Source organism: Plodia interpunctella, chromosome 22 (genome assembly GCF_027563975.2).
Source record: "Plodia interpunctella isolate USDA-ARS_2022_Savannah chromosome 22, ilPloInte3.2, whole genome shotgun sequence".
Taxonomy (NCBI): domain Eukaryota; kingdom Metazoa; phylum Arthropoda; class Insecta; order Lepidoptera; family Pyralidae; genus Plodia; species Plodia interpunctella.
The window spans coordinates 6570693-6596048 of NC_071315.1; the positions used below are offsets into that span (position 1 = coordinate 6570693).

The 25356-nt window shown below is 38.0% G+C and overlaps 4 protein-coding genes across 13 annotated transcripts in view; 2 read left to right on the forward strand and 2 right to left on the reverse strand.

Moving 5' to 3' along the window:
• The first annotated feature begins 1982 nt into the window (after window positions 1-1982).
• On the forward strand, window positions 1983-24201 carry LOC128679576 (uncharacterized protein). 6 transcript variants are annotated; one of them, XM_053761917.2, is made up of 5 exons: window positions 1983-2180; window positions 4981-5123; window positions 5631-5793; window positions 5916-5994; window positions 17662-17786. In XM_053761917.2, the coding sequence occupies exons 1-4, from the start codon at window positions 2165-2167 to the stop codon at window positions 5981-5983; spliced, it is 390 nt and encodes a 129-aa protein (XP_053617892.1). In that variant the 5' UTR covers window positions 1983-2164; the 3' UTR covers window positions 5984-5994; window positions 17662-17786. The 6 variants fall into 6 exon arrangements, with proteins under 6 accessions (XP_053617892.1, XP_053617889.1, XP_053617887.1 ...); XM_053761914.2 differs by lacking the exon at window positions 17662-17786 and adding an exon at window positions 24133-24201 and having other exon boundaries at window positions 1984-2180; XM_053761912.2 differs by lacking the exon at window positions 17662-17786 and adding an exon at window positions 7480-8425 and having other exon boundaries at window positions 1984-2180.
• On the forward strand, window positions 2177-4103 carry LOC128679575 (three-prime repair exonuclease 1-like). The gene has a single exon (XM_053761909.2). It carries the CDS (start codon window positions 2211-2213, stop codon window positions 3360-3362), a length of 1152 nt encoding a protein of 383 aa, XP_053617884.1. The 5' UTR covers window positions 2177-2210; the 3' UTR covers window positions 3363-4103.
• The window catches only part of LOC128679573 (uncharacterized), a 141969-nt gene continuing 123489 nt past the window's right edge, over window positions 6877-25356 (reverse strand). For all 4 annotated transcript variants that reach the window (XM_053761904.1, XM_053761906.1, XM_053761903.1 and 1 more), the window contains 6 exons: window positions 24712-25032; window positions 24263-24552; window positions 11354-13906; window positions 10910-11149; window positions 9975-10592; window positions 6877-9582 (listed from right to left, as the gene is read on the reverse strand). In XM_053761904.1, the coding sequence (XP_053617879.1) occupies window positions 9377-9582; window positions 9975-10592; window positions 10910-11149; window positions 11354-13906; window positions 24263-24552; window positions 24712-25032 (4228 nt within the window). In that variant the 3' untranslated portion in view covers window positions 6877-9376. The remainder of the gene's footprint in view (window positions 9583-9974; window positions 10593-10909; window positions 11150-11353; window positions 13907-24262; window positions 24553-24711; window positions 25033-25356) is intronic.
• Window positions 17191-20517, reverse strand: LOC128679578 (FUN14 domain-containing protein 2-like). 2 transcript variants are annotated; one of them, XM_053761919.1, is made up of 2 exons: window positions 19209-20517; window positions 17191-17813 (listed from the first exon to the last, which is right to left on the reverse strand). In XM_053761919.1, the coding sequence occupies exons 1-2, from the start codon at window positions 19339-19341 to the stop codon at window positions 17569-17571; spliced, it is 378 nt and encodes a 125-aa protein (XP_053617894.1). In that variant the 5' UTR covers window positions 19342-20517; the 3' UTR covers window positions 17191-17568. The 2 variants fall into 2 exon arrangements, with proteins under 2 accessions (XP_053617894.1, XP_053617893.1); XM_053761918.1 differs by lacking the exon at window positions 19209-20517 and adding an exon at window positions 18940-19201.

A 25356-nucleotide genomic window follows, 5' to 3' on the forward strand; every position in this document is an offset into this window, starting at 1 on the left:
TACCTAGCTACGCTACTGGACTTAAAAACTAGTTCGGACCCGTGCTTCACCTTTGTACGGTTTTAAAAAACAGTTTCGATTCTTGAGGAAGCATTAGACGTATAATTTATTATGGTTTTACCCGAGCGAACCGGGATGGGCCGCTAGTAAATTGTTACTATGAAATTACTACCAATTGTTAAAAAAAAATTACTTAACGAATGATGGAGGTGACAAAACATGATGTATGACATTCTGCGAATGAAGGGTATTTTGAGAATGAGCCGCATCGCTGTCGTCGTAGGAAGATGTCGACTGCCTTGGCTCACCACGAGTTAGCTGCACATCACCCATGTCACCCATGCTGCTCTGAAGGACGTCATCCGTCCTAACATTCCGTGGGAGATGGACCGTAGCTTTTGTGGGATGTCACTTGCGTGGTAGCGCAGCTTCATACCACGTAGGAGCGACTGCAGTGACGGCAGAGTCCGGCAAAACACGTAAATATGGGTCTTTAAGAACGCCATTTACATATATATTGCGCTTTTTGCTGTGGAGACTCAAGAACCTTGGGGTGCGGATGCAAAAAATCTCTAAACTGTACTGTTTTGGCCAACGTTTAAGTTTGCGCATCTAAAAAGAGAATGTCGCCATCTTTTTGGGCACTCCGCGTGACGATAACGATTTTATTTATATATTATCAAGTAGCTTAATTAGTATCGCTTAATTGATTAATTTATATGTGAAATAAATGTTTGTTCGATAAGGCTGTTTGAACACGTTGTCATAGTTTTCTACCATAAAATTAAAAAGTGAAGTGACAAGTCACGGAACGACTGACTGACAGTGACATTACAGACAGAACGGTAGATAGATCTACCTACCAGCGTTGCCAGAAGGTTACTTTGGTAACCTTTTAGGTGATTTTTAACTTCTTAAGGTTACCTCCAGATTACACGACATAAAAATGCTTTTAGGTGATTTTTAAGAATTTGAAAAAAAAAATGCGTTCGGAATCCTTTTTTCAATTCTCTTCAGTGGCTAATAAGCCACACACGCATTCTTCTTCTTCATAGTCGTATTCCTCATGGCTGAGGGTCGTGGTCATTACGTGGAATTAAACACATGTAACAACTTTCTTGGCATTAGTAATGGAGTGGTTTGCCATTGCCTTCTCCATTTCACACACAAGTTAATAATCAACCAGTGTGTAGGTTTCCTCACGATGTTTTCCTTCACCGGAAGAAAGTGGTGGCCGATGAAAACTACTATACATGAGTCAGATTGATATACAAACTCATGTGGCATGAGTAGGATTCGAACTTGGGACCTTTTGACCGCACACACGCATTACAACAACGTCATTATCATTAATGTCAAAGTATCATTACATCAAGTTTAGTGGTTCATAGCAAATAGTAGTAATTCTTCGCTATATCATCAGGACTTGATCACAATCATAATATGTTTAAGTATACCTTTTGACCATGTACTTTATTATGTACTTACATTACTATAGCTATATATATATATATATATATATATATATATATATATATATATATATATATATATATATATATATACATTATAGCTTGTAGCTTTGGTAAATATCATTTAATTTAGAATATGTCGTGAAAAAGTGTCTGTGAAGGCCTTTCTTTTCCATTTCTGAATAAATTATTTTATTTTGATTTTATCTGTAAGAAAGGGGCCTTAAGTTGAATACGTAGAGAAAAACACGCGATGAAGACCCGGCTTTATAATTGTTATTTAAAAAAATATCTAATTTGTTTTGTCTTTTATTACAAGTGTTCACAAGAAGTAGATTTTGTAAATCCATATCAAATAAAATACATTGGATATAAGTAAAAAACATAAATCAAATAAAAAAACTTATAGTTTTTTTATTTTTGTGCATTTGGCCATCTAAAATGTAAATGGTTACTTTTCCTTCAAAAAGGTTACATGTCAGGTAACTTTTGACCAGACCTCGCTGGCAACACTGCTACCTACCTACATCATTTACTCTTCGGAAGAGAGAGAACAACATAGCAAAAAAGTGCTAGAATAGAATAAAAATATTCAACTACATCTTGTTATCAGTTTTGGTGCCAGTATTTATTAACAAATCGGGTGTTCGATGATTCATTGTTCGTGAACTTCGTGAAGCTCAGACTGTGTAATGTTGCAAGCTATCGGTAAGCAATACTTCATTAGTTTCCCGTGGTATGAGCAACAATATGACTCATAAAGTTTTTACTTACGTTTTCTTAGACTTAGAAACTACCGGTTTACCATCCGAAGAGTGCAATAAAACTAAAATTACCGAGTTAAGTATGGTTGCTGTGTGTAGAGACCATTTATTGGAAACGCGCCCGGGTTGGGCTCCTAGAGTGCAAGACAAACTGACACTCTGCTTCAATCCTCAAAAAATGGTGAATCCGGAGTCTTCGGGCGCCACAGGACTGGATAATGATCTTCTTGAGCAGAAATCTTCATTTAATAAAGACATTTGCTATATTATAAGGACATTTCTTAATGTCCAGCAAAAACCGGTGTGTTTGATAGCTCAAAACGGAATGGGATTTGACTTTCCAATATTGAAGCATCATTTTGAAAGAAATGAGGAAAGTTTGCCCGCCGACATCATGTGCGCGGATTGCTATCACGGATTTTATGATATACTTGAGAAAAAGGAAGAAGAATACAACATATTTTTCAGTCAGCAAGCAGGTGATGTTACTCCTGACAATACTTCAAAAACTCCTCCAAGAGGTGAAAAATCGAGAAAGGATTTAATGAAAGTGTTTTGTGATTTACCATCTGGAAATGCAGGAGAAACATGTAATGAAAAAAAAGATATCAAATATGTAAATGAATTTATCCAAATAGAACGAAATGTAGCAGTTCCGGCTAACACATCTACACCAAAAATATCTTCACAAAACAATCTTAACACTTCTGCCGATAATCCTGATAGAATTGAAGCTTCATCGGTGACTGCATCAACAGAAGTAGGTAGTGATAGTCTCAATGAATTAGATCTACAAGTCAGCATGAACATGAAATCGTTAAATGAGACTACACCGAAAAGAAGAACAAAATATTTGCCTCAAAAAAGGTCTATTGGAGAGATCAGAAACCGGAGATATCCTTGGTCAAATAATACCAGACCAAAGAAATCCTATAAACTTGGCCATATTTATGAAAGAGTCTTGAATCGCCCAGCTGTGGAGGCCCATCGTGCTGAAAATGATTGTATATATGCTCTGGAAATTTCTGCAGCCCTTGCTGAAGAATTTGTCACATGGGTTGATGTAAATTGCTGCCCTTTTACAGAGATTAAGCCGATGACAATTGGTGTCAAGATTGGTTTTTGATAATTAACAACCCTATGATAATTAATATCATTAAGCAGGTTATTCATAATTGTCGAAAGGTAATTAAAATTTTTGGAGACATAGTCTAACAAAATTATTGTGATAATTAAGAATATTTGTAATAAAGATGAATTCACATATTTGGCATAATATTATGTGAATGTGTACAATTTTTACAATTGTAATGTGTGTGATAAATAATAGCTCAAAATTTATTATGGACTGTGTCTAGGCAGAAATTCCGACTTTTTAGGAATAATTTATGGTTGGTATATGTTTTTCTTATAATTTATTTGTATTAATTTTATTATTAGATTACTAGAAATGTCCAATTATTAATATTTTTTAATGCATTTATTTTGGATACAACATTTTATAGAAAAGATTATATTATGATCAATGTGACTGATTAAAATTATAATTTAACCAAAGATGTTTTAAAGTTTTAGGATTTTCTCTTCATCTATAAACAATATTGGTTTGATGGTTCCTTTAAATAATACGTGTTAGAATGATTAAAAAATATACCAACTCAAATACAATATTTTTATATCAGTTTTTATTGTTATTTTAGAAAGTCATTGTTAAATAATTTGGGTTTGTTTTAGTAAATAACATATTATATACCATTTTTTTAAAAGTGGAGTATTATGTATTCATCATACATTTACGTAACAATATAGTACAATGAAGTACATTAAATGTAAGCACATTTTATAAAGAATAAACAAATTCATATAATTTTACATTTTATTTTATGCCTACTTAGATTGTAAGTTTTAAAAAGACAACAAAATATATAAGAACATTCAATAATCAAATCAAATAATTATTTCATTATTAAATTTCAATGACAAATTAACTGGGATAAAACGGAAGATTTTTAATGGCATCTTAAAAAAAAATATAGGTAAGTAGTTTTGTTTTTGTTGAGGCTCTAGTTACATGATGCGACTGTGCCAGCGTCATAGGGAAATTCCATTGGTATTGTTATTATTTAACAGTCTGCAAATATGCAGCAAATTTATTTATTTATGAAAGTTTATTGTTCCAAGTAAAAACATACTTATAAACAAATGGCGAACTTAATGCTATAAGCATTCTCTCCCAGCTAACCATTCGGAGAAACAGAGAAAAGTTGTGAAAGCGATGCAAAAATATCTTAAACACAAATAAGTACTACCACATACTAAAATACAATAATAACTACATATATAAAATATAAATAGCAAAGCATATATACATAAGACTACATATATATCAATATATGAATTCATACAAACCAAAATAATTAAAATTATGTCCAAGAAATACAGATAAAAGCTAAACAGAAAAGAGAACATTAGGAGTGCAAATCTTCATGCCGGCTACACACTGTCACCGAACTCAGACACCGACGCGAATGAACGTACGTTGCGTATTTGCATGAAAGATTTTATTTACCGCAAGGAAAAATTCAAAAGAAATTTCTTTCACTATGACGGTACACCTACATGTGATGTATTTTGATTTTCAGAATTATTGGCGTCCGAACTTCACTACCAAAGTCGCTTCCCTCTGTCTATCCCTTTGTATGCATAGATCTTTTAAACTATTTTGAACGGATTCGTCCTCGCAGGGTTGCTGGTGCTGACCGGGGCGCTGTGGGGCTGCACCAACCCCTTCATCAGGCGAGGCACCAAGGGACTGCGCGGCGTTCACTCCAAAACTAGATTGGGTCAGGTGTACGCTGAGATCGTCTTCCTCCTGGGGAATTGGCGCGTAAGTTATCAATAAAAAAAATGGTTGTAGAAAATATCTTTATTTTTTATTAAGTGTGCTATTGCTTACACTGTGGCGATATCACACCACGTGCTAAAAAATTGGCCCAGTCGTTTCAACGTGAAAAAGTAATAAACATCTCGCAAACTCTTGCCTTGATAATATTAGTGGGGTGGACAGTGTGGACATAGGTGCCTAACACGTGCAAACAAATGATATGCTACACCGTACGTGGTGCACTGGCTGGCGGTGCTAATATATCGGAGATTGGAACAGTAACAACTCTGGATGAAACTATGCTGGCTGGCTGGATGAATTAACAAAAAAAAAAGATATTATGATCGGCTGTCACTGTCAATGTCAAACTGTGTCAATGTCAAACTGTCATATCATGGCGCGCTTTTAAAGTTGATCGTCGTGTTGATTTATCGCTTCCGTAGTTGTATTGTAGTTCAATCGCGATTTAGGAGCTTTTAACCCATATTTAGCTTAATGATGTTAATCCAGTACGTGGTGCCCTGGCTGGTGAACCAGCTGGGCGGGCTGGCGTACCTCGCGGCCGTGCAGCGCGCGCCGCTATCGCTGGCGGTGCCGACGGCCAATGGCCTCGCGTTCGCGTTCACCGCCGTCGTCGGCGCGGCCGTCGGCGCTGAGGAGCCTTTGGACAAGTGTGAGTCGTGCGATTACTCGAATTATTTTTACATGTTTTTTTTTTATCTTGCAATAATATAAAAATATTTAAATAAGCATAAGGAGATGAGAGAGAGAGATAAATAGTTTGTTGCATTTCAGGGTCAGTAGCGGGTGTGGCGTTGATCGTGGCCGGCACTGCGCTGTGTTGTCTGGACAAAGCCAGCTGATAAAGCCTAGTGTAAGATATTTATTTAATTATATTTTTGATTTAACGGCACAATTAAAATATAAATTTATAATGCCCACTCACACTATCGCGAACCAGTTTGCCGAATTTGGCGGATTCGCCACAGATTGCTGGTGTTTCATTGTGGTAAATAAAAGCAGTCACACAAAGAACGCAATGTTTATGAATTTGCGACTCGGATGCCGAGAGTTCGGCGATATTTTGTAGCCGGCCTAATGTAATGACTTATTGTGAGAAAATTAAAGTACTTAGTACAGCTATTTTAAATGTGCTTACGTGATTTTGCTTAATGCCATCTACATCAAATGCAGCTTCATGACAGCTGAAAACCTTTTTGGTCGTATACAATTTTTGTGAAATGTGTTTTATGTATATTGCATATTTTATGCACCAAATAAATTATGTACCTATATTTAAATAATTACTGTTATTTAAATGGCTAACTCGATCTATGTGATTATATATTTAACTATCTTTTGCTCGTGGCTTCGGCCGCGGCTCCGCCCTCTTTTATTTCGTGTCCGCCCTCTTTTATAAGCAACGTATCAAAATCCGTACAACTGTTAAAATCGCATCAAATTCCATCCGTTAGTTGTTACGTTATGCGCGAACAAACATAGCACTTACAGTTTTATTATATGTATAGATATATCCTTATGTATTTGGTTATTTATTTCTACATATAATTTCGAAAATCTAAGCGCGCGGCTGTTTTGTGTGCCATGAACGCCGCGAACATCGCATGCGCATTGCGAACACCATTTCAAAAGGAAAGCAAGGAAAGACATTTGTGATTCCGGAAATTTACAAAATTTTTGATGTCGTTGTTTGTTTGTTTAATACTAAATATCTATAGAAATAAAACGAACAAAGTCGAATGTGATTACTTTATGTCCTCTAATACATTCCACATGGTGTTATACAATGCCACACTTGCATCCACCTCGTTGTTTCGACTTATCATAAATAATGTTTAAATTAATAGAAATTGAATCACACAAAGAAATTGAACAAAATTCATCTAAATTAAAAAAATCATCGAAACTATTTTTAAAGCATAATTTGATAATAATTAATTTTTTTTTTTTCATTAATCAATAGTATTCTATTTTTTTGTTAAATCTTATGTTTTGAAGACCAACGTAAATGTAGTTATGTAAGTAACTCTGTCATCTCTCTCTCCCAGCTATTTCTGGACTCAAGAAACAAGCGAAGACGAAAGAGAGAGTTTGGAAAATAAATAAACTGAAGTTAAAGTTATTCAGGTGTATCATTAACATACAAACTAAACAGTATTGCACTGTAACCCCTATATTACATACAAAATTAGGCACTGAAGTAGTGTTGTTAACGATAGTTTCGCAATAGTGGAACTATCGATGGTTTTTATACTATTAGTCCTCAAACAATCGATAATATTTATACTATCGAAAGTATCGAAAATTCGAAACAATTCAGTTTAGATGATTTTTTTAGGTCAACTATCGATAATAAATCTATCGAATACGGCAACACTTCACTGAAGAACTTACAATCACCGGGCAAGCAAGCAAAATATTTTAGGGACACTTTATTTCACTGAGTAACCTATTTATTTAAAAAATGTAGCCAGCAATAAAAATTAAAACATTGGTGTTACAGGCGTCTATAGGCTTCGGTGGCCACACACCATCAGTTGGCTCGATAGACAACTATCGATAGCGTTTCGATAGTTTGAGAAAAATCAGTAGTATCGATAGTTTTCCGTACTATCGATAGTATGGTCTTCGATTGTAAGTATCGATAATTCGATGACGCTAGTGGGTATCATGCCTGTTTAACTCTTGGTAGTACGAAATAAATTGGTTATGTGTCCATCCATGATTTTTTATATATGTATATATGTGCAACAAAATATTTCAATCGATGCAAGTTCAATTTACTTGAGTAAATCTATCTCCCCAAGTTAAAACTAATGAATTAATTACATATTATGTTACTTGCTTCTTTGAAGCTATTTTTGACCAATTTATATACATTTCTTATATCCTAGTACATAAATAGAAAGTACAATACTATTTTACACACAGTATTACTAATATGAATATATTGCATTTAAATGGTTACATATGACTAGGAGAGTAAGATGTTAGAGGGATCCCTTTTTTTCGCATAAATTTTTTATCCTAATTTAATTTAGCATAATTATAGTTTAGGCTAATGTATTTTACCATAATTTTGATTTGTATAAAGCTATAGTGTAGCAGTAGGTTAGGGTGCGGCGGCATAAGACGCCAATATGCTTTAAAAATTGTTATGTTTATGGTAGGTATGCGTAAAAAAATTGTGCCTAAAACATTAAGCCAAATTAATATTGTGCGTAACTATATTAAATGTGCCATGTTAAATTATGACATAAAATTGTATGCATAAAAATAGGGAATCGATGTTAGATATATATTTAAAGAAATGTTTCGATGTTGTTATGTTTATGAATAAAAATATGACATTACAATTTGCAAGTTTCTTTCGTAACATGCAATAAACTGGTAGGAGTATAGTATTAATGAAAAGTCTGTAGTTTTATGGCAACGGAATTTATTAGGGCAAGAGCTCGTGACGGCCAGACCTTGCTTGTTTCATCCAAGCTGAGAGATTATACTTTGATGAGAACTAAGATATTCTAAATAATTCAAATGTCTCCAATACCAGGCGAATACGAAAAATAGATTATCGACATTAAGGCAAACAGCAAGGGTAGATGGAATTGAAACTTATTATTTTTGTTAAAATGTACATCACAATTTTTTTTCTCTTTTAAACAATAGTTTACTCAAATGATGAGACCCCTGCTGGATGGATAAGCTCTGTCTGTCCATCCATAAACAAAAAAAATGTTCATTGTAGTCCAGATCTTGAATCCAAATTTTAAAATAAATATGTATAGACTATCAGTGACTATCTTTGGAGATCAAATTGGTATTATTTACTAAAAACGCAACCAGGACCACAAAACCTCTATCTGGTAAGCCCTTACAGCATAAGAAAAATGAAATTATTTTCTTTGATCGCGCATTCCTCACGGTTTGACTATTGCAAACGCACGCTTCTTAGGAAAATGTATGCGTCGCAAATAGCAGCAGTCTAAATAAAATTAACTTAAACTATTTATATGTACCTACAACCCGAATTAAAAGTTTTTAACGGCAGTAATCCTCTGTACGGAGAGCCTCAAGCTATTGTCCAGGTTCTATTGCTGCGAGCGAGTTGGACTCGCACACTGAGGGTTTCGTTAAAGCTTGGGTCTTCGCCTGCGCATAGAACACGATGGGCAATCATATCGCGAGCTCGCTCATCTTCTTTATATATAATACATACAGGGTCTTCGCGTAAATCAACAGTTCTTAACAGCCTCGATAGCAGCAGTAATCCTCTGTATGGAGAGCCTCAAGTTGTTCTCCTCCAGGGCGAGGTTCTGTCGCTCGGCGAGCAGCGCGCGCGCGCGCTCGGAGTCGCGCGCGGCCGAGCGCGTCACGTGCGCGCTGTCCACGCGCAGCGCCGTATTGCGTCGGTGCAGCTCCGCTATCTCCTTCTTACGCGCTGGAAATTATAAAAAACCTCATTCTATTTTTTGAAATCTTTTAAAAATAGACTTAAATTTGATCATTGACACTTCGCCTACTGACCGGTAGCCGGCTGCAATATAACAATCGTCATTGTTCCTGAATATTGTCTTGATTTTTCATGCTTGAGGGAAATAAATACTAAAGAGGCGCTCCCTGCTCATTAGCGAGAACTGTTCACTACTATTTTCACTTTTATGTCATCAACTTTTCTACGCTTACCTTCACTTCTGCTGCTTCACACCGCTGCTGTCCAGACCTTGCTGCCCTTCATGCATTGTTGTTAGGAAGTATCGTACCTACCGGTAACGCACCATCTTATGTTTAATTTTCCCCAATAAGTTTATAGGTAAAGCTGACAAAAATTACCTGCTTCTAACGCCCTAAAACTCTTCGCAACAGCTTCTATTCCAGGCCACATCATATCTTCAAACTGACAGCAGAAATCTCTCTTATTACCGTCGAAGATGTCAGTACCAGCAGCGCTGTTCTTAGGCTCGTCCATTGACGTGGCCGGAGCCGTCGACAATGCGCTGTCCTCTTCCCTCGACTTCAATGAAATGATCTTAGAAATATTCGGTATCTTTAAATTAGCGTAGCCCGGGTTAGGATTCAATTTCGAAATAGCCTTTTGAATGTTCTCGCTGTCGAAACCTGGTGTTAAATCCCGTTTTTTGGCGTCTTGACCGCTCAAAATTTTTACACTTTGATCGGCCATTTTGGACAGGCGATTCAACTCTGAGAAATTTTTCTCAGCTAAAACTTTTATGCTTTCCCCATCGTCATTGTTTGATGCGGAATCTAATCTCATTTTTATTAGATTATTGTTTTCATTTACGCTTTTATTTATTTCTGTCAATAACTGTAGTTGTCCATTTGGGTCTAATTCCATGTTTTCTGCTGTGGGTTGCGGCGGGACCTCTGACTGTGTTACTCCGTTTCGTCGGTTTCTCTCCTTCATTATTTCTTGCCATGTCTTCTCGTAACCTGCAATTGTGAACAATAGCACTTTATTGCTCGATGTAGATATTTTTATTGTCTAATTGTTCGTTTGAAGATGTGTCAAAAGTCTTATACACTATGTATTTTATTTTCTTCTTAAAATACTAGCTATATTCTGAGTTTCAGTCCTCAAAGTAATTAGGATAAAATCTACACTGCTTATGTACCGAAACCGAATTAAATCGTTCCATCAAAATAACAAGTATTCATCGAAGCATTCTCATAGTTTTTCACGTTGTATTAGTATATATTCATACAAGCATTTTCAAAAACTTTCACGTTAATATAATAATGTAACTCACCATCTCTGCACTGCGGCGACACCTGCGTCAGCTGCAATTCCTTTAAAAACATTTGCTTCTTGTGTATAGTTGCCGCGCTTTCTTTCTCCACACTATCGACCTTCGTTGGAGCTAGTCTATCAACCTTCGGTGTCTCAGGATTGTCTTCATTGTACAGACGATCAAGGCGACCCACGGTGATGTATGCTGCAGCGACGGAATCTCTTTGAAGCATTCTTTCTTGTTTGTCCATTTCCTTATCTGTAATTACAATTTGAACATTATACATTTTATGGTTGCATATTTAATAAATCTTACTATTTGTTATTTCTACGTCGTTTATAATAGACTTAGACGATACAACGGTATAGTCCTCCTACTGCTGACAATATATCCTACTGCTGGGCAAAAGCCTGCCTCTCCTTTTCCTACAATCTGTTCATTAATAATTAAATAAAAAATTACCTTTATGCATTTCGTGTGTAGCTAACATGAAATTGGATAGAAATTCAGCTTTCGCTGATTGATCATCTTTTTGGTCACTGTATTCGTTTATTATACTTTCGTATTCACCAATTTCTTCTTCCCCGTAATCACTTTCACTCTCACTACTATCTTCTTCTATTGTTTCTCTAGTTCTTGTAAATTCTTTATAAATCTCTGCCTTCATTTTGGCAGGAGTTATGACATTTCTAAGACCAACCTTTTCTGTTAATTTCTTTGTATCTCTTTCTGTTGTTTCTTTGACTTTTTGATCTTTATCTATTTTCTGATCTTTGGTTTCTCTGTTAGTCAAATGTTTTAAACGTCTTATCCTTCTTCTTTTTTCGTAAAGATCTATAGTACTAACCTCTTCAACCTTTGTAACTTTAGGTCTTAAATTTGTGATAACAATTTTAGGTTGTAGTTTTGAGTCCATTTGATATGGACAAGCAATGAAAAGTTTGTCATTTTGTTTTCCTTGATCTGTTTGTTTTTGAAATTCTTTCTGTTTACTTACAAATTTTGGGTATTCGCGATTTATGGATTGTTGAATTAATTTATTGTCCGTTTCAACTATCATTGGTACCTGATACACTATCTGAGGACTCATAATAACCTTTGGTGTAGCTGGAGTTTGGAAAACCAAGTCCGTTTTATTGTTTTTGTTCGATAGAGTTTGTAAAACATTATTACTCGATTTTAATACATGAATTTCTTTACTGACTGCTGGCGTTTGCGTTTTTTGAGTTGGCATTATGAGATTTTGGTCAGGGTTAATTTTATTATTTACTTCGTTAGCCTTATTTTCATTTGGAGATTGTTTAATTATTTTTGTATCAATGTTCTGAGCAACTTTGGGATTATTTTTTATCATCATTAGATTAGGAAATTGTACATTACTCAAATACAAGAAGTTTGGTTGTAAAACAACATTTTTAGTTTCTGTCTGCATAGGCTTATCCATCTTAATCTTATTCTTTAAGTCCTGCTCTTGCAGGGTTCCTTGCGACTTCTCCTTCACGACTATCTTATTGCCATAAATTTGATTTTCCGTAATTAAATTCTCAAAGTCATTTTCGTCACAATTTTCTTGATGTAACCGTTTCAATGCGACTACTTTAGAAGACGATCCGTCGTTGATCTCGTCTTTACTTTTTTTGGTTTGGCTTGACAATCGTGAAGGAGCTTGCAGGTTTTTTGAATCGAAATTAGTTCTTTGCAATAGCACCTGCGGATTTTGTTGCTGGATGGTCAGCAACATTTTAGGATTTGAAGGATTCTTGTTTTGTATGAACAGTATTTGATTTTTCTGTTCATTGTATCCTTCTGTCGGTTTGTTTGTAAAGTTAACTTTGTTTGATTCTATATTTATTGGATTAAATATAGATCTAGTTATAGCTGTAGATGTCTGAGGCATTAATGTAGGTGATGACTCTTTGATTTCAGTTAGTTCTTCTGGTATGGGATCTGATTTTCGAAATTGACTTTCATTCTTATTTATGACTTCCGCAGCGTTTAACAAGGCATTTATGCTATTATTTGGCATCGATGACACAACTTTACTTTCTGACACAGACACAGACACAGGCGCAGGTACGGGATTAGGAGACACAGGTTTCATTTCTGCCTCTTTAACGACTGGTATATCTGGTTTTTTAATAACTATATTACTTTGAATTTCAACTCGTGGACCATTTTCCACTTTATGATTTAGAAATGGCTGACTTTGCATTGGTTTCTTAATGAGAGGATTCTGTAGGATGTTTTCTGGTTGGTTATTTACGCATTTCATATCAATTTTACTAATCGGGATGCTTGTTTTCAAACTGAATCGTTCATTTGGTTTCTTTTTGATATCACTTGCTTGACTAATTTGAGAAACTTGCGTCACTTGTGCTGGTATAGTGATAGTGCCACCAGAACCTTGAGCTAGAGATGTTATACTCATTTTGCATTCCGTTAGCTTATTCTTTTCAGAAGTAGGAATAACAGGGACTATTTCTGGTGCAAAGTGGTCTTCGAAGTCTGTCTGAGGTTTAGGAGCCTCTATTTTCGGTGATATTTGATCTGTAGGTTGTACTTCTTCAAAAGTTGCATTACTTTTTTCTTCATTGCCATTGTCTTTCGAAGGTTTTGGTGGAAATGGTACAAATTCTGCGACACTTTCATTTTGTGGCAAAGGAGCTTGGTTCGGTTGGATTATTCCAGGGAAGGCGACAGGTTGAAAAGCGGAATAACCCGGGATGTTATACAAAAAATTGCTATAGTTAGGATACCCTGGCTCCACATTCTTGTTAGTCGTTACACTCGGACTCGGATTAGGGATAGATGATGGCGATATTTTTGGCGAATGTGAAATAGGTTTTGGTGGTATGAAAGCTGGCTTTTCTAGGAATATGTTTGGTTCCTCATTAGGTTTGAATGGTTCTGCGGGTGGTTTCGGCGGAGGCGGGGGGTCGGGCGGTGGCAGTGGGGGGCGCTCTGAAGGGTCGGTGGTGGGAGAAGTCACTGTTGTTGGTGGTATGGCCGGCTTCGCTGTGGAAATAAAAATATAAGCGTTAATTTCAACGTATTTTAAGGCGACAGAAAATAGTAATAGCGATGCTCAAAATTGAACGTAATGTTACACACTTTTAGATATTTTGAAGAGAAAAGAAAATTTAAAAGACCCGTAATTAAGTAGAACTATATTTTCAGTTTTCCTTTATTCATATCTATGGAAAGCGATGGACTGTATGGTTTATGAACAGGAGTGAAGCATGACATACAATTAATATGTAATTAGCAAGCACTAGAAGATTAGTGCTTAAATACCATGCAACAACCATTGTAGCAAAAAAAATAATAAATGCAGCCATACCTTGACCCTTCTCTTTTTTTAGTAGCTTAAATGTACTTTCTACTCATGCGATATAGATATTTATAACCCTACTACAAGAAAACAGTTATTTAATTTAGTATTTTATTCTTCATTGAATAGGGACTTGCATATTTACTTGTTTTATTTGCAGAGAGACTACATTGCAAGTCTACATTTTTTACCTTACGTTTCCTTTTAGATTCAAGCATATAAGTGAGTCTAGGTTAGGTTTTGGAATGCTTTAGGTAGGTAGTGGTTTCGAATCCCGTGAGAAGCATACCGTAGGTTCTGGCATTGCTCCGTCGTTCTTCGTTGCATTGACATCCGTCGACGGATCAACGCAGAATTTGTATGGAGTTTCGGCGTACATTTATTCATATCAGTGTCAAAATCTATTGAAAATAACGCGCCACGTTGACGCAACGGGGCAATGGGGCCTGGCTCTAAATACATACATATAAAGTTCATTCTCCGAAAGGCCTGCAGGAGCGGCGCTACAGTTGCTGTCAACAACTAATTGTAAAATTTCAGAGTGATGTTCAATCGAATATGTATCCTCTTGGGACGCTCTCGGCCTACCATAGCTAGTCTGTTGTTGACAGTTCTACATATTGCCGCAAATCTTTCGTGGTGCGGACTCTAATTTCAGGATAAGAACATTACAATGTTCTTATGTCTATGCATTAATATCACGTCAGATGCTTTGAGGCGGATTAGAATTTCTGACGTACCGGGTAACAATATAACAGAAGTAGTAAAATAATAGGAACATAATAATAAAATAAATATAGAATGCGAGCCAAAGCTTTGGTCTAGCCAATCCTTCGATCATAAAGTACCGCTGTATTTTTTATCTGCTATGATAAGGTCTGATAAAAATAGATAGATTGCTGTATGTATGGAGAAACCATCTATTATTATAAAGAGGTAAGCGTTTGTGGGTGTGGCGACATCTACCACGCCACATGCACAACGGCGCAGATGTAAAAAGCCGACCAAACGCAACTAATAACAAGCCACACAAGTGATCCAGGACACTACGGACAGATGGCACAACGGTCGACTCACTATGGACAGCTAACAAGCCTAGACCGCGCAGACAGTGCGTTTTCGATTGGAAGCATAAATACAACCTCCGACATGACACCGTCGGAGCCGTGCGGTTCCCCAGGCGCAACACCTAGCCTGGCGGGAAGATCTTCCCTTTGTGGCGGTCGAGCATAATCACCTAGCTCCCGCTACAGTGGTGACCCCGACGTGATTGAAAGCAGCCTTCGTCATCATCACACCCGACGTGATTGAAGCAGCCATCGCCAACGTCGCACTCTCCAATCTTCACCATCACTCCTCGCACCCTCATTGGTCTCAAGTCAGCAGCAAACAGTCACTCGCAGCAGCAAGCCATCACTCATCTTCAAGGGCATCTACAGGACCATCGCAGCCGACGCAACGCGCTTCCTGGTTCTGGCACCCGCAACTCTCTTCGACTTCATCGACGCCGACGCACCCTGCAGCCCACGTCTGGACGCGCGCACTCACCGGCGTGGCAGCCATGTAGGGACCGGTGCCAACAAGTCATATTCCGCTCACGACAGTCTCGACTCACCGCAGACTACGAGCTCAACCTACGCATCCCGACTCACTGGGACATCGAGTAACATGGCACACACGAGAAGCACAGACTGCACATCAAGACTTCATCAGACCTTCGGTCTTGGGGAGGAGTAATGTGGCGACATCTACCACGCCACATGCACAACGGCGCAGATGTAAAAAGCCGACCAAACGCAACTAATAACAAGCCACACAAGTGATCCAGGACACTACGGACAGATGGCACAACGGTCGACTCACTATGGACAGCTAACAAGCCTAGACCGCGCAGACAGTGCGTTTTCGATTGGAAGCATAAATACAACCTCCGACATGACACCGTCGGAGCCGTGCGGTTCCCCAGGCGCAACACCTAGCCTGGCGGGAAGATCTTCCCTTTGTGGCGGTCGAGCATAATCACCTAGCTCCCGCTACATGGGTTTGTATGTTTGAGGCGGGTAATCTCCGAAACTACTGAACCGATTTCAAAAATTATTTCACCATTAGAAAGGTACATTATCCGAGACTGCTATAGACTATATTTTATCTCAAAATTCCCACGGGAGCGAAGCCGCAGGCAACATCTAGTGTTACATATTTTTTAAATTTTCTATTTGCCTAAAATAGCGTAATCCTATAGGCATACTATACAAGGACTGTCTGTCTGTACGTACATTTGATTTGTTTGAACTGAAATAACTTCACTCTTAATAGTACCTAAATGATTCTCGGTTCTGTCTAACTCCTAGGCCTTAATAACGCAGCACGATTGTATTTTGCTATGCAATGTCCGCACAGACCTTAAAAGTATTACAGCGTCATACTGTTATACCATAGAAAATAAAGCACGTAGCACGTTATTGGGTCCACACTCTTTTTCACACGATGCATACTCGATGTGGGAAAAGGTGACAGTATGTGGACGTTAGTGTTACGTTTTTGTATGTTTCGTGGTAGGCCATCAGTTTTCTGTCCTATGCAGAATTCGTGGCATAGTTCTAACAGAAAACTTTTATTAGGCCGTATCTTGTTTTGGTTATTTTGTTCTACTTATCTCATTGACTGTAAATGAAAAGAAAAAATCTTGAAAATAATTTGTACGGATAGTCCGCAGATTGGACACCTCATAACAATGACATTATCTTGACAATACACTAACATAGAATAGTTCGCTATCTCTCATCTGATATACATATATATATATATATATATATATATATATATATATATATGTAATGTGCTAGATCCAATAGTTCTCTGGATTAATGGAGCGCAACAACTTTTAGTTCATGTCTTATTTTTTAAATTTTTTATAGTTTTTTATAGTAATTTATTTATATACTAAAACAGATCAAGATAGTTCTATTTAAAAATGATTTTAATCATACTCGTAACAATAATAGTTCTATTTAAAAACGATTTTAATCATACTCGTAACAATAAGTTAGAGACGTAACTTTGATAAGACGATAATACCTAATTTAAAAATAATATTTCAAATTTGCGCAACAGGCTCTCACTTTTGACTTCAAATATTGCAACCCCTTCACAATGTTTATCTAAGAACCAGCTTTTTTGATTTAAGGGATGTCTCTTCTTGTCCCTTCGACTTTTACAAACAACCTAAGAGCTTTTCACATCAATGTCATCAATGGGACGAAAAAATAATTGATTTTGCTAAATCTCCACAATTGCATACACAAAAGGATTTTCTTAACCAAATTTATTTCGATTCATCAGCTTATCACGTAGACGCCACCCCGAAGAAGAATCCTCCAATGAACCCCACAGTATACCCGCTGTGGTTCCTCGCAAATGTCACGATCTTCTCCACCAGGGCCTGGCAGTTGCTGCTGGTTTCCCTCACGCGGTCCCAGTTCACCGTGAGGTACCCGAGTTCCGTCGCGAAGTGGAGAAGGAGGATCCCCCCGCCGAGGCCGAATGCGGCTATCCTCCCGACTTTCACGACTGTGACGCCCGTGAACCAACCTGTTAGTATACGTAGGGTAGAAACGATATTTTTACTTGATTGGAACTTATTCCTTTTGGTCTTTTCTCAGACATCCCTTGTTTTAACAAGGATTTACCTTAGAGTCATCGGATGAAATTTGTCAATCAATGGGACAAATAGCTAGAACAAAAAGGGACCTATATTGGTGACTATTACATATGAGTATTTGTAATAGTATTGTATTCTCTTCTCAGTAGTGGTCGTTCCGAAATTATGCAGACAGTAGTTTGAATAATTATAATCTAGCTTTTGCCCGCGGCTTCGCCCGCGTGAACTACCATTGTCATTGTCCACACTGCTGCAACCTGCCTTCCTTATGTACTTATTAGAAGTTTGAAGATGGGCCAAGATCCACACGGGGGTCAACTGAATAATTAGTTTAGACTTGTTTATTTTTATGTGAAAGATCTTATAGACTAAAGTCCATCGACAAATCGATAGTGCCTGATGGAGCTCAAGTAAGGATTACTAGATGACAGACAGAAGAAAATTGAAACGTATCTTATTTTCCTAATGAATCATTATCACGCTTTGGAGACAAAGCGTGATTCATTAGGAAAATAAGATCCTAACCAATACGGCAACAAGAATGCAATGTGCCTCCTGTGGGGATCGAACCCACATATATACATATAGATAGTTGAGAAAAGTCTAACCACGGAAGGATTTGCACTTCATTATTATAGGTACTATATAAGTAGTACGTCCTGCACAATGAGGAAGGAGGAATTGAGGCGAACGACAGAGCGATCAGCGTGGCCACATACTCGTCGAACACTGTCTGAATAGCCATTCCGACTTGACAAGTATGCACATTGCTTAGGTGGTAGTAATAAAGTTTGTTTAAAAACGCTAAACTCTGAAACTATTCATATCTGATAGATATATTTTTATGTATGAAAGCAAAGTTCATGGCCCAGTCACATGTCCAGAATAAACACAGGTGAGAATGATATCCAACAAAACTTAGAACAGGTTTATCGAGTTTATATAGTTCTTAGAGCGATCTATAGTCATACAAGATATCTAGTCATATTGAGATTTAATACTAAATCTCCTAACCCACTGAGTGGTTCAATTAGGCATACCTAGTAGTCGATTTACCTGTTAACGTGCCAATCCCCAAATGCCTGGTTGTGCCGTTACTCAAACAATCTACAGACTTATCGAACAAGTTTTTACGATGGACGCTTCTCTCTTCGTCTCCTCTCCTCAGATCGCCTAGACTCCTGTCTCGAGACCTGGCCATAAGATGGGAGCGGCCGGCCGAGAGCAACTTTAGTTGAAGAATTTTGTTGTTAATTTTGTTTTCGATCTGCCGTGTGGCACTGACATTCTGACATTAGTCATAAAGTAGCATTGTTTTTTTTTACCTTTGTGTGTGGTGGATTTTACGTGTACTTGTATTAGTTGACCAGATACTTCCATGTAGCCTTGCAAAGTGCGTGTTAGCCCGTCGTCGATCTTCGCACAAAAGTAATAAGTGCCATTCGACATATAGCACATGTGTGATGTATTATAAACAAAACCAGCGCTGGCGTTGAATATTTTCGGATCAAATTGTGTAGTATTAAACAAAGATTGTTTGGCGTTTATGTCTGACAACCAGCAAGATAATACTTTTTTATAAAATGAGAAAGTAGGCGCATTAGCGAAAATATTAGATTTTGGTTTATCTAGGTTAGTTTTTAAAAGTCCGTAAAATCAATAAATATTTGAGTTTCTCTCTCATCCAGAAGCCCGGGCTACGCGTTAAAAATAAGTCTGATAGATTCAGATGTCAACCCACTTTGGAATACTACTACTGATTATCATTTTTTTATCGGTAATTCACGAGTAGATAAAGCAATTGGTCGTATTTTTTGTTGATCTATGTGTTTATTCATCACCTCCGTGACTATGAAGTGAGACCACTGTCTGTCTGTAAAGCTGGCTCCACCTATCGGAAACGAACTTGACTGTGTCGATGTACATAAATTGCTGGTTTTTCCTTGTGGAAAAAAGCTCACAAACCACGCAATGTATATTTATTCGAACTAGTAGGCCCACTAGGCAGTGGGACCACGAGTCAAAAATCCGAAGTTCACCGATGGTGTGGAGCTGGCACAATAAGGAACATTACAGCGATCACGTGCATGGGCACCATGGTAACGGGTGGTTTGGTTATCAATGGTGATGGTGCTGCTATCTGCAATGAGTTTTACGTAATATTCCCTATCGTAGTGCCAGGTGTCACATTTATTGTTGACGGCCAAAAATGGAAACGTCATGTTAACCAGATAATAGACTGTTCACAATCTTTAAACGAAGTATTTAAGATTATAGGTAGTATAATATGTAATTTTAAGTTTCATTAATTATTGTAATGTTTAAGTTAAATGGTGGAAGAGTGTCAGATGTCACATCACTAACTCATCCCTTGTCCATGGCTTTGTGTGGTTTGGCGCCTAAACTATAAATGTGCATTTGCATTTAATAAACTGTTTTTTTAATTAATTAGACCTTTAATATATAACAACGAACTTAGTATCTCAATAGTAATTTAATCTTATTTACAATATTTTTATGCAAAGTTTTTTAACATAAAAATTATATTCGTTATGACGAATTTATTCAAACTTGCCTACGCCTAGTATGCCTAGTATAGTCTCCAGCAAAACAAGCGAAAATATAAATTTGGTCGTTGAATTACTTAGTCCTAGTCTAGTGTAATACATTATTTAACATGTTAAATACAAAAAGGTCTCATCCAACGAACACATCGTTGCGAATTTGTCATCTATTCGTATCTCTCGTATTTATATGTAGAATATATTTTAGTGTCGAATCTTGAGATAGCGGGGTCAATCGGTACTCTTCTAGTTTAATGTATTTTGCCGGGAGTAAATGATATTATTGATTTATGTTTATTATATTGAGATACAAATGATTCAAATCAAGATGCGTCATTAACACAAGACGTAATACATTAGACGTTAGATCCGTGCGTACAGTTAACTTACATATATTTATTGCAAACTCGCCCTTATTGCCGCGGCATAGAAATCCGTGCAGGGTGACTTGGCATGTGGTCGACTGTATTTCGAACTTTTTCAGTTAGAAGTATCAAAAGTATGCTTCCCTTGGGATTCGATCCCACGTCTAGGTAGTTAAAAGCGTATTTTCCATATTTCAAGTAGTTTTCAAATTACTCTAATTTAAGAATCAATAATTGACAGAAAATTTAGAATTTTTTTAGTGGCCATGTAGAAAGGCCTACGTCGCCCGTAAAGGCGACTGCCAGATTTCAATTTTATAGAAGTGATTGTTTTTAAATGTAATTAATATCTGTAAGGCTTTATCAGAGCTATGGATCGGGATGTTTTGATAGATTATTTTTTATTTCATTCTGGTCCTTTTAATTTCTCGTTCGTCATGTCGCAACCACACCGCGACTCTGAAACGTCACACATAACAACATCACAGCTAACTACATGCCATAAGCTTCAGCGGGAGGTGAACAAAAAATGAAACAGACTACTACCGGCGGCCGCCTGCGACTCACGCGCGTCCATCGCACGACATCTTGCGACAATCGTATAGTCGCGCGATAATCGCCTGACAGTCGCGCCACAGTCGCACACGACCGCCAGTCTAGCATGCACATATTAATTCCATTGAATGTATTTCAATAAAATCATATTTTTCACTTGTTAGGTATTGTCCATATCATATCTAACTATTAAAATATTTACACGAACGGACGCTCTGTCCACTAAATGCTGCTTTCTCGATGAAAAAGGAAAACTTTTATAATAATAAAACAAGAAAATAATTGAACACCTATTACGAGCTAGATCAATAACTATCTAAGTAAACGTATAAAGAGGTTTAATTTGTTATAAAACTTGGACATTTCGTTCAATGTTCAACATCGCTCGATGGCCGGGGCCGAATACTGCGGGAATATAAGTCTTATCACAAATGCAGTAGAACTCAAAGCTGATTGCACGGGACTACACTAGGACCCCGGCCGTTCGATTTCATTTTATATTACATAAAAAAATTCGTACATGGTTAGAGTTTGGCTGAACTGTCTTGATGCTTTACTTGGACCATTTTAAACAATTCCCGGCGACTCAATGAAACTGCTCACAGTATCAACAGTTCTTATGGTTTACAATAAATAGATTATATTGTACTATTGATTTAATCAAATTATGACGTACATCGTTATAGTACTACAGTATTCTGTATCTTGAATAATAATAAAAAAAAATGCATATAATCATATGCAAAAATATGTACATTTTCTCCGAGCATCAATTTAAAATTACCGAATAAAGATCAAGGCCATTCGAGTCATGTTACCACATTATCGCGCCACAGACCACAAAACGCTGAAAATATAAATCTTCAACATTGTGTGTTTTGTGTGCGTGTTATAGACATACATACTTAGTGTCTAGTTTACACGAGTTTAGTGACTATGCACTTGGTAAATGAAAAAAAAAAGTTAAAAAGTATGGAGTTTCGAAGAAAGATGTTCACAGGAAATAAAATATACTAACCTAGATAGATATAAAAGTGTAAATATTTAGATTTTATTCTAACACTGAAAATGTGCGCGGTAAACACACTCGATCTAGGATTTATTTGATAGCTATATATCAATCTACCAATAGAAAACATAAATTTTGAATAGGGTAACCCCATTGAGTCGGTGTTATCCTCGCACTTAATTGATAGAAAATCAGCTTTAAGACTTTCGACTTAAAACCTAATATCACATAGATACAGTTTAAAATTATACAGTTACTATAGCTTAGGACTAAACTCGATAAAACCAGACACAACTATTGTTAAATTTATCACAGCCCTGTCAAGAACGAGACGACAATAGCATTAGAAAGGGAGAAAAATCTTTTGATTTAAGTATATTTTCCTCGTTTACATACATTTGGTAATCGCTTACTAATATTTGTTTTATTTTTTAACTTTATATTACAAGTTCGTAAATTGGACACTATACATAATTATGGCCGTTAGTATCGAGTAATATACAATTCCAATGATATTATTTTTAGTACATTATTATAACCATAATATACAATATTTTTTCGAGAATACAAAAATTGTTTACCTTGATTTTTATAATTATTTGAAAAACTTTACTCCAGTCAAAAAGATCACAGATAAACAATTCGAGACCAAAGATTCAATTGGTCGGTCTAAAATTTGATTAAAGTTAAATCTAATTGTAAAAGCGTTATAAATCTGAAATATCAGAATCGCAAAAGACGTGACCATTATATACGTGACATTAATATTGCGTTTGCACCTTATAAACTGCTGTTTAATTTAGGTTTTCAATATGCGCTACTTAAAAAAGAAGCGTTACATTTCTGAAGAAAACGCAAAATCGGTCATTAACCTTGAAAATGTATCTCTGTCAATTAGCAAGTGTGTTGCCGTCGCCGTCGCTGTTCGAAAGCAATGGCGGTATTTATTTATACGACAGAGCGATTCAGGTTCAATGTCCTTCTTTTCGTGTGCTTCAGAAACAGGCTATAACATAAGTACAATTTGAATTTTATCGTCATCTCCCTCCAAACAGCCATCCTTTACCAATCGCTCAAGTATATAAATCTATCATTATATTAATGACTAAAATTATACATACAATTTTAAATAGTCGCTGCCCTATCTACAGTCTGCTCCAGGCAGACACGGTAAATTTGATCAGTATTCTACACGGTGACTATTAAGCTTAACTATAGTGCACCATACATACATACAGAAAAATCAGTAGGAACTTATGCGTTCGAAGAATACGGGATCGGCTTAGTCATATATATTTTTTTTCATTAATTTCGAAAAATAATACTTCCAAGCTTTGTACTAACGTTTTCGTTATGAAAACTTTATATTTTTTTACATCGAAATAGTATATTTAGACTAAGCCGATGTAAACGGTCAGTCAGTCGAGGCTCGTTCAAACGAGCGTTGAGATTTTGTCAGTCGACAGTCGAATTTGTCAAAAAGAACGAGGGTAAATTCAAATTACGAAAGTCTTCACATTTTCTAGAAACGTTCCATTCTCAATCGAAATTCGCTTTCGAAAAAAGCGAAGTCATTTCAATTTATTTTTGCCGAAACATGTTTCGCCTCATCTCATTTTTCATTATTTGTCATCGGAAGAACGAGACGAAACACATTCTAGCTATCTGTCGAAATTTTATATGAACAAGGTATTTCAATCGTACACTAGTACAGGACGTCAGTATGTGAGAAAAAAACGTTTCGAACTCTATTCAGGATCCAGTCTGCGGTCAGACGGGCGCGGACGCGGGCGCAGGCGCGGACGCCGGTGCGGCGGAGGCAGAGGCGGAGACGGAGGCGGAGGGGGAGGGGGAGGGGCAGGGCGCGTCCGCCGCGCGCTCCTCACCTCGCGGCTCCTCCGGCGCCGGCTCCGGCGCGCTCGCCGGCGCCGGCTCCGGGTGCGGCGACGGCAGCGGCCGCGGCGGCTCGTACGGCGCGTACGGCCGGTAGGGCCGGTACAGCAGCGGCGGGGGCAGCAGCGGCCGGGGCAGGTAGGCGGGCAGCGCCAGCGCAGGGTAGGGGCGCTCGGAGCGCAGCGCCGAGCGCGCGCGCTCCTTGTCGCGCGCCGCGCGCTCGCGCTCGCGCTCGCGCTGCTCGCGTTCGCGCTGTTCGCGTTCCCGCTCGCGCTCGCGTTCTCTGCAAGAAGGATTTTTTATACCATCTAGCAGCAAACAAGCATGCGACCAACTGAAAGCGCGTGGTCACCGCAGCCTGCGGACGCTGCCACACCAGCGGTCTCTGAATGAATCTCTCTTCCTGACTCCGGTGTAATATTTCTTAAAATATAGTCTTTACCTTTCTCTTTCCCTCTCGCGTTCTCTCTCCCGCTCCCGTTCTCTTTGCAGCGCGATCTCCTTTTCTCTATCCTCGTGCAGATGCGTGGCGTGCGGCTGGTGGGGCTGGTGGGGCGTGTGGGGCGCGTGGGACGAGTGGGGCGTGTGGGGCGTGTGGGTCGAGTGTGTCGCGTGCGGCGGCAGGGGCGCGTGCGGCGCGTGGTGCGGCACGAGCGGCAGCGGCGGCGCCAGCGGCGGGTACAGCGCGTAGGGCGGCAGCCAGCCCACCCCCACGCCGCTGCGGAACACCCGCTCTAGGTACATTTGCTCCTCCGCCGCTAGCCTGTGGGAGAGACGACGACTTGAGACATATTATCACAACTACTTGGTTTCTGCAGTCGAATTTCGGTCGCCTCCACGCAGGGCAATCATGGGGGACCTGAGATGCGGAGAGGATGCAACGCTCAATGCTCCTCCATATGACGCGGAACCAAATCAAGGGCTGTCACTTTTGGTAAAATTAACAATTAACACAGAATCACTTTAGCAAGGCCTTCAAACAACTGTATCTACGATATGTTTCTCTTATGCAGTGTTCCTCAAGGCTGAATGTCGTGGTGCATGGAATGTAACGTAACAACTATTGTATAACTTAATCAACAAAGAA

What these genes read in the sequence shown, in the direction of transcription:
- LOC128679576 (XM_053761917.2), top strand. An exon ending in TCCTCCTGGGGAATTGGCGC is followed by an intron (nt 5,124 to 5,630) that starts GTAAGTTATCAA and finishes ATGTTAATCCAG; the next exon opens with TACGTGGTGCCCTGGCTGGT. An exon ending in TGAGGAGCCTTTGGACAAGT is followed by an intron (nt 5,794 to 5,915) that starts GTGAGTCGTGCG and finishes GTTGCATTTCAG; the next exon opens with GGTCAGTAGCGGGTGTGGCG.
- LOC128679575 (XM_053761909.2), top strand. Translation starts at nt 2,211, where the DNA reads ATGAGCAACAATATGACTCATAAAGTTTTTACTTACGTTTTCTTAGAC.
- LOC128679578 (XM_053761918.1), bottom strand. Translation starts at nt 19,084, where the DNA reads ATGGCCAGGTCTCGAGACAGGAGTCTAGGCGATCTGAGGAGAGGAGAC. An exon ending in GGGGATTGGCACGTTAACAG is followed by an intron (nt 17,814 to 18,939) that starts GTAAATCGACTA and finishes GTATACTAACAG; the next exon opens with GTTGGTTCACGGGCGTCACA.